At 43.9% G+C, this 17,716-nt stretch overlaps 2 protein-coding genes across 4 annotated transcripts in view; one reads left to right on the top strand and one right to left on the bottom strand.

Annotated features, from left to right (window-relative positions):
• Positions 1 to 13,002, bottom strand: part of ttc6 (tetratricopeptide repeat domain 6) — a 29,108-nt gene extending 16,106 nt beyond the window's left edge. For 2 of the 3 annotated variants that reach the window (XM_020487734.2, XM_031828692.1), the window contains exons 1-20: positions 10,997 to 12,578; positions 10,722 to 10,781; positions 10,343 to 10,522; positions 10,075 to 10,205; positions 8,298 to 8,477; positions 7,854 to 8,013; positions 7,375 to 7,479; positions 6,869 to 6,970; positions 6,704 to 6,790; positions 6,185 to 6,594; positions 5,465 to 5,999; positions 5,081 to 5,210; positions 4,417 to 4,592; positions 4,041 to 4,177; positions 2,989 to 3,158; positions 2,551 to 2,671; positions 2,096 to 2,246; positions 1,919 to 2,001; positions 997 to 1,073; positions 624 to 781 (exon numbers count right to left, since the gene is read on the bottom strand). In XM_020487734.2, coding sequence (XP_020343323.1) covers positions 624 to 781; positions 997 to 1,073; positions 1,919 to 2,001; positions 2,096 to 2,246; positions 2,551 to 2,671; positions 2,989 to 3,158; positions 4,041 to 4,177; positions 4,417 to 4,592; positions 5,081 to 5,210; positions 5,465 to 5,999; positions 6,185 to 6,594; positions 6,704 to 6,790; positions 6,869 to 6,970; positions 7,375 to 7,479; positions 7,854 to 8,013; positions 8,298 to 8,477; positions 10,075 to 10,205; positions 10,343 to 10,522; positions 10,722 to 10,781; positions 10,997 to 12,043 — 4,200 coding nt within the window. In that variant the 5' untranslated portion in view covers positions 12,044 to 12,578. The other variant, XM_031828691.1, reaches the window with a different exon arrangement.
• Positions 13,003 to 14,253: 1,251 nt separating this feature from the next.
• LOC109893886 (forkhead box protein A1-A) lies at positions 14,254 to 17,287 on the top strand. Its single transcript, XM_020487090.2, has 2 exons — positions 14,254 to 14,474; positions 15,375 to 17,287. The coding sequence occupies exons 1-2, from the start codon at positions 14,403 to 14,405 to the stop codon at positions 16,608 to 16,610; spliced, it is 1,308 nt and encodes a 435-aa protein (XP_020342679.1). The 5' UTR covers positions 14,254 to 14,402; the 3' UTR covers positions 16,611 to 17,287.
• Positions 17,288 to 17,716: the final 429 nt, after the last annotated feature.

Raw genomic sequence — 17,716 nt, 5'->3', positions numbered from 1 at the left:
ACACACACACACACACACACACACACACACACACACACACACACACACACACACACACACACACACACACACACACACACACACACACACACACACACACACCACAGAAGGCTGCTGAGGGGAGAATGGCTCAAAATAATGGCTGGAATGGAGTAAATGGAATGGTATCAAACACATGGATACCAAGTATTTGATGTGTTCGATACCATTCCATTAATTCCGTTCCAGCAATTACTATGAGCATGTCCTCCCCAAATAAGGTGTCACTGGACGCCTGTGATACACACACACGTCACCAACTCCCCCAAGACACTCACTCTCCCCTGATGACAGGGCATGTTAGGCCATGGTTATTGCTATAAAAATGTCATGCTGAGAAAAGTAGGCCAGTTGTATTGGTAAGCTGCCCGACGCCATTATGTTAGCTTCAGAACATCTTTACTAGGACACAACCCGGATGTTACACAGAGCATTATGGGTACTGTAGTACATCAAGCTACAGGCCTAATCATTGGAATGAGGAAGACAAACAAGCAAATCACAGGAGGAAACAGGGCAACATTGATCATTCAGCTTTAGCATATACATGACAAGGCATGGTAACCCAGAACGTAACAACCCACCATGAACTTGCGTGCCTTCATCTGTGTCTTGCCCAGGAGAATGAGGATAGGAGGTGAAGATCGGTTGTTGGAGGCTGCCTCCAGACAGGCAATGGCTTTGGCATCATTCCCCAGGAAAGACTGGACAGCAGCCTGCTGGATGGGAGATGACCCTAGTGCTGGTGGTGGGTAAGGGTCACTGGTCAGTATTAGCCTGGTCCCAGATTTGTTTGTGCTCTTGCCAACAGCATTACTCATTGTGAAGCCATGATTCTTACTCCGTAATCAATAAGTTCCTGCCATATAGTGTCAGTCTGTGAGATAACAAGGGCTTGTCAGTCAGGGTCAGGGAACTCATATTATGCTTCCTGGATCCTGATTAGAATCGCTGTACCTTTGTTCATCTCTGCAGCATACTGGATACAGAACGTGGCCAGGTCAAACTGTTCCATGTCACACAAATACTGGCCCCTGAAACACAGAGAGAGCATTGTGGATATGTCAATATACACTGAGTATACAAAATGTTCCATGACATAGACTGACAAAGTGAAACCAGGTGAAAGCTATAAGCCCTTATTGATGCCACTTGCTAAATCCACTTCAGTCAGTGTAGATGAAGGGGAGGGGACAGGTTAATTAAGATTTTTAAGCCTTGAGACAATTGAGACATGGATTGTGTATGTATGCCATTCAGAGGGTGAATGGGCAAGACAAAAGATTGAAGTGCCTTTGAATGGGATATGGTAGTAGATGACAGGGCACACCGGTTTGTGTCAAAAACTGCAACGCTGCTGGGTTTTACACGCTCAACAGTTTCCTGTGTGTATCAAGAATGGTCCACCACCCAAAGGACATCCAGCCAACTGGACACAACTGTGAGAAGCACTGGAGTCAACATGGGCCAGCATCCCTGTGGAACGCTTTCGACATCTTGTAGAGTCCATGGTACTGATGAGTAAGGCGGGGGGAGGTCCGGAGGGGGATCAAGAGATGTTTATGTTTTTGAACACCTGTAACTACCATTTCCTGCAATCTGAGCCTTTATTGACAACAAATAAAGGATTTTTTTAAAATTCTAGCTACATAGTGGTGCAGCCAGTCCACAAGGTGGCACAGCACCCCTCTTATATTATTTGGGGAGAGCCCTGTACTACTTTTGTATTCTTAAAGAATAGTTTAGGTCCCCTTTCACGGACTTAAAACTCAAGCCTGATATCCTTCCTCTGATATAGAACATTTATACAGGGAAAGGCCCACTCTAAATCTGAGACAATAGCTTGTTTGTGACAGAAAAGCTCTGTAAGAACCTTTACCTCATGATATACAATTGTTGAGCGTCTGGTTTCATATGCGTGGCTCGTGTCAGATCTTTCAGCGCTCTCTTCAGATCATTGACCTTTTTGGTGAAGAATAAGGTTAATGATTTATACATCATAAAGTGACAACCTGAACATCTTGGTGACTTGCATCATGACATTTTAAATGCTTACATTGCGATAGGCTTGGGCACGGCAGATGTATCCTCTGATGTAGGTGGGGTCCACCCTCAAAGCGTTGCTGAACATTCGGATGGCTTCATAGTTCTGGCCCATATTCAACATGAAGATCAAGCCCAGGTTCACATGGGCCAGTGCTACAGACCTAACAGGAACAAGAAATCATCACAAAGTGGGGAAAAACATTAAAGGAAATATAACTTCTCTCTAATCTCACAACAATTATTAGACTTGAAGAAAGATTCTAGTTCGTATCATTCAAAATGTTCATACATCTCAACAGTCTTGTTGAATATTTAGCTTCGAAATGTCCTCCCTCTTTTCTTCTCTCCCCCTCTCTCCTTCTCTTCCTCTCTACATCTCCCGCTCCTCTTTCTCACTCAAAGCCCTGTTGCTCTTTTCAGAAGAAAGGATCCACTCTGCCAAAGTGAGAGGCCAAGTGGTATTACCTGTCAAGTTTGATCACAGCTTCAAAGTCGAACACTGCTTGTTGCCACTGCCGTCGCTCCGTATAGAGCAGGCCCCTGTGCAGGAAGGCACTCAGGTTCTCTTGGCTATCATTAATGAGTACTGGTGGCACAGAAACAAATATAACAACAAGTTGTATCTCTGTGGTATTCACAGGACTGTATAACACAACACCTCCTCAATCCAGCACACAATGAAAGATATTAATAGCCTAAAAAACTCTGATTGGGGTTTAATGTAAACTGAAGGCTACCACTCTTCGACTCACAACACATTGGATTGAAGATATTAATAGCATGAAATGGGGGTTAGGTGAGGTTTTGTTGATGATGTTGTTTGTAACTAATGGACTGTGGAAATGATTTTCCTCTCTGAGGACATCCGTACAATAAAGTATACATTTATCTATTGTGTAATACCTGAGGTGCTGAGGTCTTGGAGGGAAATATCAGGCATCCTCTTCCTGAGCAGACAGCCCCGGTGGTAGAAGGCCAGCCAGTCATTGGGGTCCAGGTGAACTGCTAGGGAGAAGTCCTCGATGGCTTCCTGGTACTGACCCACCTTAGCATAGATCCTGCCCCTGTACGTCCTGTGGTACGTCCAGATTATAACGAGAGGGTAACACCACTGACATTATGGAGGGTAACACAACTGACTGTCAATCGACATTTCAGTGTGTGTGTGTGTGTGTGTGTGTGTTTTGAGAGAGAGGGAGAGAGACACTGGCACGCTTAACGCTGGCATTATCTGTGTCCAGAGTGACACTCTATTCCCTATATCAGGGATGGTCAACTCGCAGCCCCCCCTTTCGTAGGCCCGCAGACTAATTTCACACCAAAAAAATACAATCATTTGAATAATAGAATACACAAGCTACAATTTTGAAATTTGGTTGTGCATCAGCAGTCACTCAATTAGCCCATGTCAGCAAAACATTTTTAGATTGGTAAGTTAGTCTAGCGGCCAGCTATCTAAACTTGTAGTAATCATTGTCAAACTACCAACCGGGATAGTGCCCATTGATCATCAGATCATCATATTAAAAACTGCAAATGTTTGCCTCCTATGGCAAAATGTGTAGAATTTCAGGAAATTAGCTGTAAAACTTCTCTTCGCTTCATGGCAAGATGAGGAGAATTACATGAAGTTAGTTATAAAGTTGCTAAATCTTCTCTCTGCCCCATTGCAAAATGTGTAGAATTGCAGCAAACTTGCTTTAAAACAACATTTTCTCTACGTCCCATGGCAAAATGTGCAGAATTGCAGGAAATGAGGGGGGGTATGGATGTGAGTACGCAGACCCACTAGCTACTGCGGCCCCTCATGATGAGTTCCGTTTTTTGGTGGGCCACACCCCCATCAAAGTTGCTCATTCCTGTCCTATATAGTGCACTACTACCTATGGGCCCTGGTCAATAGTTGTGCACTCTATAGGGAATAGGGTGTCATTTGGGACACACCCATTGATTACCTGGCAATGGCATGGCTGGGATCACGCTGGAGCAGCAGAGTAAAGTCAGACAGAGCCACCATCCAGTTACAGCTGTGGAAGTACTGCAGGCCGTGGGTCAACAGAGCATCCGTTCTCCCTGGGTTGATGGTGAACGTCTGGAAGACAAAGATTACAGACATACACACCAGTCGTAGCAGTCTCCTGTTAAGCCCTTGTTCTGTGGCTTATGCTGGCAAAATAACCCAGAGGTCAGCGCTGGAGTGAAGTGGAATCTCTTCTCAATCAATACACAATATCACGCTGTTGGTTTTCTACCTTCGATGGCTGTATTAAACCCAGACTACATCCTAAGAGTGCTTTGAGACCCAGTGATGTCAGTGGCAACGTGACTTACTTTGGCATAGTCCTCCATGGCCAGTAGAATCTCATTCCTCTTCTCGTACATCTCCGCCCTCTTGAAATAGTTGTCATCGTCTTCAGGTCTGCATTTGATGGCCTGAGTGTAGTTTATAATAGCCAGGGTGGTCTCTCCTCTCACTCTGTAGATTTCTGCTTTGGACTTGAAGGCATCTGGTAAACACATATAAAAAGGTTTGTAATGTATTGTACTGTACAGTAGTCTAGAAAAGAGGAAGAGCTATAGCTGTACAGCCGTGAACCATAATCAAATCACATGTAAGTCCAGTTGCATCCTTAACCGTGGGTACATCACCAGAATTGCCCTAATAAATTGACCAGCAGTGTAATGCCACAGAATGTACAATAACTATAGTCAACACAAATGTGTTCCTATTTGCAAAAAGGAACTAACATTTAAATCAATGGAGCACTCACTAACTTCAAAATACAGATGGAACGTGCCAGAGCGAAAAAACAACAACTAAAAGGCTCATAAAATGAGGAATTTAAATTCATTCAAGTGAGCGATTCGGCAGAAGTGCAATCACTTTCACCTTGGCAGAGTCAGTCAGTGCATCATCACGCTGTATGTACCGCAAATCACTTTTATCTACAGCAACTAATAAAACACACAGGGCTTTGGGCTGTGGTGGGCTTACCTGCATGTTTCTTGGTGTGCTTGATGATAAAGTTCAGGTCATCCAAAGCACTATTCTGGTTGTTTCTGAGCAGATAAATGCTGTGCCTGTGCCAGTAAGCATCCAGCAGGTAGGGCTCTAGGGAAATGGCCTAGTGTGGAAACAACAACACATGAACCATTTATCATCAGAAGCTAGGCCTAGAGGAGGAAAATGAAGTTAGTGGGGAAATCAGGTCAAACCTATTAAGCTAGCTTATATACTTAAAAATAAATGTCGAAATCAAGTTACTTTGACTAGCCTCCAACTGCAATTACAGTATTCTTACCTAACACACTCCTCCATGGCTGTCCTACTTCAGAAGCAAACCTCTGCTAGCCTACTGAAAATGTGAACTAAACTTACGGCATTGAGATCCTCCAGAGCCTGGTTAAGCCGGCCCAGTTTCTTCTGCAGCGCCCCCCTGCGACACAGGTCAAAGGCGCTGGGTCTGTCCTGCTGGGCAATAGCCTGGGTCAGCTTGGCCACCTCTCCCTCCAGGTCGCCTGTGGTCAGTCCCTGGTCCAGGGTCAGAGACAGGTCCACCCAGTCCAGAGGCTGTATCTCATCCAGCATCAGGACCTTCTCCCCAGGCTTCTTCAGGGCCCCGCTCTGGAGGCTGCTGCTGGGGGCCCTCTTAGAGGAGTCTGACTCTTTCTTGGAGGTGCTGCTGCTCTCCTCCAGTGGAGGGAAGAGCTGGTCAAACCAGGCATCCCAGATATCCCTCACCCACTCCCGGGGAGGGAGCACGTCGGGGATGCCACCCTGGTCAGAGGCAAAGCTCTCAAAGTCCAGCACCAGGGGTAGGCTCGGGTAGCGAGGCAAGGGGAGAGGGAGGGGAGGCTCCTCTGAAAGGCACGTGGTGGGTTTGATGGGTAGTAGCTGGCATACAGACTCACTCCTGGGAACACAGGAGGCAGGCAACACAGATAGACAGGGTGATTAGATGTAAAGAGGAAATGTATACATTCTGTAAATACAGCAATAACATAGGTCTACGGTATATCCAAATGAAAGCACATTCGTCTGGAAGTTCTATAACTGCTTTGTTAGCCAAATGAATCGCAGTACTGTAAGCCTGCCTACCTGATGAGAGTACGTGGTGGCTCCTGCAGTTTTTCGTGGATGTAGGCCAGCTTGGCAGGGCACAGCTTCTTCCCACCCTTGGCGACCTTCCTCTTCGAGTGGGATATGCTGCCTCCCCTGACGGGTTCCGCCATCATCACCCTGCCTCGGTCCCTCCTGTACTGGAGTTGACTCTGGCTGAGGGCTGGGGTAAGCTCCTCTGTGTTGGGGCCTGCTGCGGGGGCTTGGTGGTCGGCCTCCTGCTGGACAGTGGGAGTAACCTGGGGATGGGTCTCCTCAGCCAGCACAGTGGAGGACAGCTGCTGCCGAACCACCTCCAGCTCTCTGGTGACGGTGGCAAAGTCACATGATACCTTGAGGAAGGCCTCTGGCTCAGGGTTGAGGTGTGGGGCAGAGAAGGGCCTCTTCAACTGGGTCAAGATGGTGAATAGTGAGACCATGGTCAGAACCTCTGCTTAGGTGGTGAGATAGTGGTTTATCGTGTTATTGAATGACATGACATTTTTCATATACACTCACCTGTCCTTCGTCAATGGAGGGTTGAGGTGACTGCTCAGATACTCTGAGGTCTATCATAGACTTGAACTTTCTGGACAGCACATTTTCCTGTAGGAAGATCCAACAAGTTCGTAAGGGCATGCTAGAAGGGGGGGGGGGGGGGGGGTAACTAAAGCACACACTGACCACTGAGGTGGTTGGCTCCATCTCTGTCAGGTCACAGGCTGATTCCACCAGGTCCTGTAGATCACCATAGAGCTCCTCTCTGGAGAGATCGTTCCGCGTTGCCTTAGTAACAAACACCATAGAAACACAGCCGGGTGAGATCACATTGGCGAGGTTTGGTAACTGGTTCACTTGCAATTTGATATTCTGATATATCAAAGCTATTATTCAGATATATCAAAGATATTTGATATTCAAAGATATTATATTTCACCAGGACATCTTTGGTTAGAAAGGCATGATCAATGTGGCCTTGTTAATGTTATCTATCTTTCAGAGTAGTAGGGCATCTTGTAATGTAATGATCAAAGAGCATCTCCAATGTTCCCCCATCACGTCTCAACTAAAACACAGCCAGGAACAAATAGAGTAGAGTTAAGTCCTCCGTTAACAGTCCATGTGGACTGACTGTCTGGGAGGGAAGTAGCCTACAAGTCCGTCTGTAAACATCAGAGGCTCAGTACTACCTGGTACTTGGGAAAGAGTTTGTGTTTGACGAATGCAGGAGAGCAGCTGAACTTAGGAGGCGCTGGGTGCCAGAACATCTTCAGCTCGTTGGAACACAGAGAGGTCTGGGAGGAAGGAGAGAGATACTGTATGAGACACACAGAGAACTGGGTGGATAGACACTTCAAGACAGGTGACTCATCTAGACTAATGAAAAAGGCCCCTTGAATAAAACAAAGTCACACGTGACATTAAAAAGATCATGCGGAACTGGAACTGAAACATTAAAACTGAAACATTTGACATTCTTAAACAATCCCAGATAGCTACAGTGTTAGTATCATGTTATAAGCAGTCCCTTTAAAAAAACTCCTGTTTCTAATGAGTTACAAATATGTTTGGTGCCACCTAGTGGATCATCTTGTTGGATGGTGAAACACTTTCTAGACAAAATGTTTGGGGGGAAAAGTTGTATAAACATAGTGCTGATCCTCCTCACCGCCTGTCCATGAAGCATCATCCTGGGCTTCTCTACGTAAAACTCAGCGATCCTCTGCCAGTCAGCCAGGCTGTCTGAAGTCTGGGAAGGCAAGTGACTCACACAGTCCTTTCCATCAGACTCAATCACCTCCTCGCGGGGCACACCTTCATTTAATATCCTGCAAAGAGATTCAATAGTTTTACATTATATGAGGTTGTTGTAATGATACTCATGACATGCAAAGTTTTCCCATGTGGAGTGCAGAAGGTAGTGAGAGAGAAAATGGAGACGATGACCAAATCATATTTACTAAATTATTTAATGCAACCCTGTACCACAGCACTTCAATTCCAAATGTTGCCATAAAGTCTAGGTTTTGGTCAGAAAACAACTTATGAAGCAGAGCCTGGGAGAGATAGATAAATAAAGGTTAAATAAAAAAATGTAATAAAAGCGTTTTACCTGTGTCTGTCAGGCTGGGCAGCGATGTGTTGTAGTGCTGCCCTCTGTTGGTGAAACTGTGGTGGTGCACTGAGTTGGCTGGAGGTGTGACAGACCCGGGAAGCCAGCTGCAGCTCCAGAGGCAGGGCCTGGCTGACTGGGGTTGTACAGAGGTGGTGAATGGTCTTGTACCCATCTGCACTGTGGGAGAGAATTAGAACAGTAATGACGACAATGTTGTGATACTCTTACTTCGCCAGTCCGTTTGTGCCATCATGCCAACTCCTTCTCACTGGCTTGACAATGATAGCAATAGAGTTGGTGAGAACACAAACAGATCTAGGACCAGGGTAATACTTACTTTCAATTGTATCTAAATGTAACACAATTTCTGACTTCTTTACCTAGTCTGCAATAACACAGGGTATATATAAAACCCAACATAGAGTATTATCATGTATGGTAAAGAGAGAAGTCAGCTGACATTTTGCTTTGAACCAAAACCCCACTGGTTTGTTATATTGAAGAATGTCAACGATTCAACAAGAATCCACATATTTGAAACGTCAACAAGCAATACAGTGGTCTTGAGGCTTGTCCTAACAGATGAACCATTATCTGTGGCGTAAGCAGATGAGGTGGTGGTTTATTTGCTCAGATCATCCCTGCCATAACTTCTCACCACTCTTTGAACTGGAGACTCTGTGTGTGGCATCTCTGTGCTAGGAGGGAAAGGCCCGGCCTCCCTTCGTCACCCACCACCCACCTCCTGTCCTGACAGACACTGGACAATTTATTGGAGCCTAACATGTTCACTACGGCCTGCCACTCCTGAGATTGATCATCTCTCTGGCACTCTGGGTTAGGTAGGCATGCCTCAGCTCAGCTAGCGGAGCGGCAAACCTGTAAGGTCACCCTGGAGTCATTTGCCTTGTTTTCAATTAAATGAGCATTCCATAACTGTGGAGTGGAGCTGACCTGAGCACTGCCTTCAGCCTTGCTCCTTATCTAATGCATGTACCATCAGCAGACAGGCTGGCAGCCTGGCCCCCTTATAAAGCCTCTTATCCATACCCAACAGAAACCTTTCAGTGAACCAATGCTTTGAAAAACACCCCTAATTAAATGCCACTTGTTTTGGTTCCATTTTTTCGTCAATGGGGTTGGAGGGGAGTGGAAGGAGTGGGAGGGTGTGGCACAACTCCAACTCAGCACTTGCAGCAGGAGGAGGCAGTAAATCTGGTCTCTTTAGGTGAGTAAGAAGTCAGTTATAAGGAAGTGTGTGGTTGCACCAGGCTCCAGACAGAGAGAGAGCAGTCTAAAGAGTGTGTTAGGCGAGGAGCATGATTACTCTCTGTGTCAATGGGTCTCCGAGAATCAGGTGGGGAGTTTTGATGATAGCTTAAAAGTCACTTTATTTGCAGAGAGACTCCCTGGAACTGAGCTCATCTCCGTCCAATGCCACCCCCGCCCAATCCATTAAAGTCAAGGTCGGAGATGGTTACTAATGATAGTGAGTTGAAGAGGTTGTTGGAAAACAACTTTGTTAAAAAAAAGCAGGGATAACACAGTGACGACCATGATTATACAGGGTTTAAGCAACATGTCTTCATGTTTTAGGAGAAAACCACTATTTATTTGACAGTGCAGTGTTGTATGTGGTATACATTTAATACCCAAGTTTGTAATAGAAGTAGTAGTTTAACCTCCAATAATGATCACAACTCAAAATCAGTTCGATACAACAACTCACATCTCTCATGATCAACCAGACTGACAGGGAATACAAGACGCTTACTGTGCTTTGGGGGCCCATGTTGCTAGAGGGGAGAGGCCTTGAATGGTTTTGTTTTGTAAAGACACCCTCGCTGGTCTCTGAGAAGGAGCTATGGTATCTCCTCGAGCTGTCATTACATCTGCATAAGTCACCTTTGATGGTGGGAGGGGGAAAAAAACACAAAGACAAACATTTGTCTTCTAATTATGGGAGCTAAAATAAGAAACTGATAGTACAGTTACAACTACTGAACTTCACACAATGACAGCCACATGAATCCAAGTATTACCTTCTGTGGAAGAGCAGAGACCATAGAGTCATCGCCGTCTGTCTCTCGTTCAGACAGTGAGTGAGCGATCTTGTAGACCCCTGATGTGACTTTAGGGGACTCAGCAGGTCTTGGAGGGGTAGGAGAATCCCTCTTAACCCACAACATCCTCTGTGAAACCGGGGACCTCTGAGGAGTATCCTGGAAAAATGTGGATAAAACGTTTGTTAATGTTAACTATCTTACTAACAGAATTCTTTATTAAGGTTGAATTTAGTTTAAACTTTATACAACCTTAATAACAGAAACCTCTACACTTGAAAATGTTCTCAAATGCTCTGAAAACCTATTTTTCAATGAAATGTGATAAAATCTAAAAACACTCTAGTCTCTGCATTACCTCTGTTGGTACATGGCTAATATTCTCTTCTCTCTCCTCTGATTCCACTGTTTTTTCTTCCTTTAAAAATTATTAAATGTTATAACAAAAACAAAGATTATCATTAATCAATACAAGTGTAAATTGCTATGAGCATTGAATACCTGTTTAAATAACTAATATAAAATAACTATCACCGGGCTTAATTAAAATCTCTACCAAAAATACAAAGGTCAAAATGTTTGTGACCATTCAGGATATTATATGTTGTTGTCCTATTGTTATCATGTTGTCACCTCGTTTTCAGCATTGTAGCTATCCCCCAGCACTCTTTCCATCAGCTCCTTGATCATCTGGTCCGAGGCAGATGGCATATCACTGTCTCCTCTCTGTAAGGAGGCAATGATCTCATCCACCGTCCTCCCTCTGCCTCTGACAAGCCCCATAGTCGTGGCCACTGACTCCTCTGGGTGTCTCTGCTGGGGGTCCGTGTCCTCCTGGCTCTCTGCAACCTCGGGCCCTACAATGCCCCGTGCCTCCTCCAGCAGCTCTGTGGTGGACTTGACACTGTGGATACTGTTAGGGGCCATGGTACTCCTCTGGCTCTTTGAGCTTCTGTCGTCAGTGGGCGTCCTTGGTGCATGCGTAGACCTATCTTTCTGATTCCTCCTTTTCTTTTTCTTGACCTTCTGTGGGGCTTTCCCGTGGGATGGCTCGGAGCCCGAGTCCTCACTGTTCCTGCTGTCATCGGTGTTGTCCGAGCTCAGAGCCAGACATCTGCTGAAGAAGTTGGATCTCCGGATGCGCCTCTCTGCCGCTTCCTTCTTCGACACCTGCTCTGACTCCTTCTTGCTCTTGTATATAAACATCCTGGTCCCTGTTGCTGGCCTCTCTGACCTGGGCTTAGAGGGAGGCTGTGGCCTCATGGACATGGACACCACTTTGGTAGTCCCTGCTAGCTGAGCTATGGCCGGCTTCTGGGAAGGTTTCTGGCCTGGAGAAGACAGGACCAAATGAACTGAATTTCTCCCTTCACTGATTCCTTTGATACGTGTGGTTCCTTGACTCCTGCTCACCTCAGACTTTGTTTTAGGGATGTCTAGTAGGAGAGCACTTTGTGGTAAGGAGGCAGGTGGTGATTGTAGCAGATCTGCATGGAACTCCAACAGGCTGACTGACCCTGCAGACATCTGTGAGGTCCTATTTTGGGGTGTGTCCGATGTGCCACAGGGTCCCTCTGTAGCCTCTTCCATCAGTCCTGATGACTCCAGTGTGTGGAGAGAGTCTGGTGGTTGATCCTGTGTGCTGGTGGTTGTGTGGGAGTTGAAAAACAGCTGCTTCATTTATAGGAATTCACACTGGGACTCATTGCGTAGCACCCCTAACTCCTTCTTCAGCTTTAGCTTCTCGCTGTGGCACAGAACCTTATTTCTCAGCAAGTTGCTCCATGTCTATCAACGTGACCAAATGTTGGAAAGTGAAACATGCATAAAAAGTAAAGGACTAAGGATGGAAGTGGGTGAGTTGTAAGAGGTATTCTTTTTCAATGGGTGATTATGAAACATCAATTAAAATGATTAAAACACACAGCAATAAAAACAAATGGTCGCCTAAAACGTGATATATGACATGATTGATGCTTATTCTATGTAGGACTACGCGGCCTACTCAATAACTGATGATGATCAAACTGTTGATGCTAAGATTTTTGTTACTGTGTGACAAAAAGTAGCAGCACTGTCAGTATAACAGCTTCACAGTGTGTATTTTGTTGCTAGTGACGTTTGAAAGATGTCAACGAGCTACAATGTTGCCAGCAGTGAACCACTCCAATGCTACTAGAATAACGTTAGATTAGCTAACGTTAGCCAATTCCAACGCTTACCTTTTCCAAAACTATTGAAGTGACAAGACACCGCTGTTTGCTGAAATTGACGTTACTTTAAATGTCTGAATATCATCTCATAAACACGTTGGCAGGTAAAATGTTTACAAACTTTTGTGACGCTTTGACATCCACCATTTCTTCGTGGTGGCTGGGAGGATCTCCTAGCAACCAAACCAGACAACTAGGCTGGACAAAACAGACACCACGTGGGTGCAGAACTAAGACTGCCGAAGACCCGGACGAGCACTGGAAACTGAACTAAGTAAAAGGTTACAAATTGCGAACGTGTTCAACGCTCAAAGGCTTTTCTAATCGACAGAAGAAGTATAGCTTCAATTCGGCATAGGCCTATGCCTTTTTCTATTGGCTCTGTAGTTTTCATTATGGATGTGTAGGCCTTCAGGAAATATTATTGTCATGAAATCCAATATTGTCTAGTACGCTTTTCAAATGTGGAATGTAATTCATCCCTTCTAATATCTTTGGGACAATTCATCTTCTGATTCTATTTTCCTTTTTTCCCCTTTTTTTCTGTGCCATAATAAACATGTGATCATAAAAACTCGTGTCATAGAATAAAGCAATCTATTAGCGTAAATATCTGTAAAACAACCATGTTCATCTGTAGGGCTTTGTGAAGTTGGCTATATCTACCGTGTCAGATTTCAAATCCAGCAGTAAACCTAATTTCCCATGCTTTGTGGGAGGTTTTAATCCGGCCTTAACAAATCGATTTTCTCTCCCTAATGGCGTTAGAGATCACCCTGAGATAATCCCATGTAAAGGGATAATTATCGCTGTTATTCCCTCATTAACGGGTTTAGAATCGAAGGACCTGGCTGCAACTGCTTGTAGGGCTACTGTCTAGTTAACAGAGCAGAGGAATATTGGGAAGCTTTTTTCACGCATATTAAGATGTTGACACTTGTCTTCTCCATTGTCCAGAGGCCATAACATTAAACATTAAACCTGAAACACAGGCCTACGTAGGCTACAATTAAATCCTATATATGGGCATAGTCTGCACATACATTCAATTATTATAAAGAAATAAACCTTCATTGCTTATAAGTGAATATTTTTTATAAGAATATCCAATATCCTCAGTGCTAACGCCTTCGCAGAATTTAACATTTTGATACCTATCGACAACTTTCTGTGAGCCAGAGCAAATATTATCATGACATTGTAGGGCGCGCGCGCCCTTTGTGTAGGTAATGGATAATTTGAAATTATAGGCATAAACAGACTGTTTTGTTACATTTTATTTCATTAAAATTCCCGTCATGATTAATCTTAAAGACCTACAATTCTAGGTTGTAATGCTAGTTTCCTGTGTATTTGGTTTATGCCTGGCTTTCTCCATGGCATATGAAATACTTTAATTTATGGATATAATTCCAAGTGCGTAATTGTACAACAACAAATGCCATGATCGGCTGTTTTTCAAACCCTGCTTTCTGACTGATGGAAAGTTTACACACCTTACTGGGGAGGGGAAAGCATTATTTTTGACTGAGCTATTTTTCTCTGTAAAGACGCAGAATAACTGTGGGCACCGGAGGGGTGACTTCAGCGAGGGAAAAAGGGCCAGGCAAATGAACACTGAAAAAGTGGGTGGGTTGTACCGCCTACGTATTAGGGGAAGATCTAAACTCACAGGTCACACTGCATTCAACATCTATCTCCTCACTTCTTTACTCTAACCCTCCTGCAACATCCCACCAGTTACAACGCACCTTTTCCTAGGATACATTTCTCACAAACTCCAGTCTGAGGAACTGCATGTTTACGATTTGTGGATATCAACCATAATGTTGGGTACAGTGAAAATGGAAGGTCACGAAACGCCAGATTGGAGCAGCTATTACAATGACGCACAAGAGGTAGGCTATGTGTATTTCAGTTTTATTCAATTTGTGTATTAGAATAACAATTAGGTGCTAACTGATTTCCACGTCTTCGTTTTTGCGATGCATGTTTTCTAGCAAACCGCACTGAGTGTCCTTAAAAAAATCGGTGTTGCTGTTGTTGTTTATAGAATATTGGGCTCTTTTGGGCATAAACTATATGCAACCTGATGATGTATCCTAAAGAACGAGAGACGGCCAAGCACACCGGGTGGCAGCAGTGCACATTGCAGTCACAGCAGGCCGAATGCTGACTTGAGATACTGGCACTTTAACAAGAAATAAAATACCATTATACATGTGCGTAAAAATGGGATTAGGCACTGAATGTTTACCAGCCATCATGCAACGAGATCATGGCATATGTTTATCAATGCTTGCTATTCGAAAAGAAAGTTGCAGTCAGTGGAATGTTTCCAATCAATCTTAATTCGTTTGTTCCATACCAATATTAAGATGAATACACTTTGCTTGACCTTCTGTAGGCCTACATAAAATGTTCATCTAAATGATTGCATTGCTTGAAAAGCAGCACAAAATCGCATTTTATACCCTAACACAATTAAACGATGTTGTTTGAGTTTGAGATATATAATATAAATGGACCAGGCTGCACTGTTTTGATGCTGCTGTTTAAAAGCTCTCAAAATGAATCTCATGTTTTTTAGTCAAATCGAATTAATTACATTCGTTAAGTTTTGAAATATTTTGTGTTTATTAACAGCCTAATATTCATAAGTATTCATTATTATTGGCTTAACATTATTACACAGTCGATTACAGCAGAATAAAAACAAATAATAAAAAACGTAAGCACTTTGAGTGTGTGGAAGACCAATGCATTGTTGTGATCACATTTCTCTCCTGTTATTCCAGGTATATTCGCCCATGGTGAACAACGGCATGAATGCAGGACTGAGTTCCATGAACAATATGAACAGTTACATGAGTATGTCTACTAATGGAAATATGACCTCAGGTTCTTTCAATATGTCTTACGCCAACCCCGGCCTGGGAGCCGGGCTAAGCCCCGGGACAATGACAGGGATGCCCCCGAGCGCGTCCAGTGCGATGAACGGAATGGGTGGAGGGGTACCGTTAATGGGCACTGCCCTTAGCCCCTCGAACATGGGCGCGATGTCGGCTCAGCAGGCTTCCATGAACGCTATGAATCCATACGCGAGCATGAGCCCTACTATGAGCCCAATGTCCTATACTCAGCCCAACCTGAACCGAGCAAGGGACAACAAGTCGTTCAGGAGAAGCTACCCACACGCAAAGCCTCCGTATTCATACATATCCCTCATAACCATGGCCATTCAGCAAGCACCAAGCAAGATGCTCACGCTTAGCGAAATCTATCAGTGGATAATGGACCTATTTCCATACTACAGACAGAACCAACAGAGGTGGCAGAACTCTATTCGCCATTCCTTGTCTTTTAATGATTGCTTCATCAAAGTGTCTAGGTCACCGGATAAACCAGGCAAAGGTTCGTACTGGGCCCTGCACCCAGATTCAGGAAATATGTTCGAGAACGGTTGTTACCTACGCAGACAAAAGCGCTTTAAATGCGAAAATAGAAAGATATCTTCAAGTAAAGGGGACGGGAGGAAAGACCAGTCCGGTTCTGGGTCGCCTTCGAGTGAGAACACCAACAGCAAGACTGGGAATGTGGACTCCAACTCCCTCTCCAACCAGTCCTCCAGCCCTCACAGCATGGACCACAGGAGCAGTGGCAGCGCCTCTGAACTAAAGAGCAGCGGGCCACCTCTCCACCCCGTGGCCAGCTCGGCCACGTCCCTGTCCTCTCTCCCTTTACCTCCGCACTCGATGGCGCACGAGTCCCATCTGCACCTAAAAGGGGATCCCCATTACTCATTCAACCACCCGTTTTCAATAAATAATTTAATGTCATCCTCAGAGCAACAGCACAAACTGGATTTGAAAGCCTACGAGCAAGCTTTGCAATACTCTTCCTACGGCTCAAGTATGTCTTCCAGTCTACCCCTCGGCAGCGCGTCCATGGTAGGCAGAGCCATGGACCCATCCGCAATAGAGGCGTCATACTATCAAGGTGTGTATTCCAGACCAGTCCTCAACACTTCTTAGTATCTTCTCATTTTTATAGTGCTCGATAAAAGGATGACAGAAAACATTGATCATATTTTTTTGCATGCACCTGGTGCATAAGGACTGTTACTTTAATGTATAAGAATGTGTATGAGTAAAATACAATAGGCCTATACTGTAAAGTGTTACCATTGAATGATTGTATATCCAGTCGTAAATCATTGCTAGTGTATTTAAAACAATTTTGAGCTTGTAAAATAATGTTGTATTCCCCAAACTTGTAGTACCCACGATGAATATGTCCATGTGTGTTACTGTGTGCATGAATGAAGGTCAATAAGGTCTCGTGGAACGCGTGAGACAGGTGAAGCGACAAACACCCGTCTGTTCCAGATAGCTTACTTTTTAAATGGATGTTGTCATTTTACGCATTGCTTTGGTTCATTTGCTAAATATCTGACAAACATATTTACAAACCAATCTTGTATAACAATCTTAAATTCCACGTGGAAATGCATTATAAATAAAAATGTGTATTTCTTTATACATGACAACTGTATGTCTTTTGTGGTATTTCTCAAACCAGAAAATGTGTGATTTTTATGTGCAGCCTAATGTCAGCGTTTTATCTTTCTCTGTTTGTTTTGATGTCTCTGCATGTGCTTAACTTATTTCTTGTTCATTTTCAAATAAAACAAATACGATTTATTCACAGATTGTTGGTATTTCTGATGTTAATTTTGAAGAGGCTATTCTGTGCATGAGGCGTAAAAAAGTACTATTCAATTACGCAACTGTTCCAACTTTTAACGCATATCCAAATAATTCCGGAACAATATGAATTGTAACGTTTTGAGTTTAAAAATGAAGCCTTACAAAACATTTTCATTACCATTGTAAAGAGAGTGTATTACTTATATGGTCTAAAGCTTCTGTCAGAGTGACATATAGCCAGCTTTGTTGTTCAGTCTTGTAAGCTATTGCGTAAAATATTGTATCATGAATGTAACTCCATATGAAATTAGGTTATGAACCATTGATAGACACATCTAAAGTGTATTCAATATAATTGTAATATCTCTGTAATGTTCATAAATGCTAACTGTATTGATGCTCGCTTGGGTTGACGCACCGCAAGTTTTTGA

Source organism: Oncorhynchus kisutch, linkage group LG7, assembly GCF_002021735.2.
Source record: "Oncorhynchus kisutch isolate 150728-3 linkage group LG7, Okis_V2, whole genome shotgun sequence".
In the NCBI taxonomy this organism is placed as follows: Eukaryota; Metazoa; Chordata; class Actinopteri; order Salmoniformes; family Salmonidae; genus Oncorhynchus; species Oncorhynchus kisutch.
The sequence above is the reverse complement of the archived record's forward strand: the minus strand, read 5'-3'. Positions and strand labels throughout refer to the sequence as shown.

What these genes read in the sequence shown, in the direction of transcription:
- LOC109893886 (XM_020487090.2), top strand. Translation starts at nt 14,403, where the DNA reads ATGTTGGGTACAGTGAAAATGGAAGGTCACGAAACGCCAGATTGGAGC. An exon ending in ATTACAATGACGCACAAGAG is followed by an intron (nt 14,475 to 15,374) that starts GTAGGCTATGTG and finishes CTGTTATTCCAG; the next exon opens with GTATATTCGCCCATGGTGAA.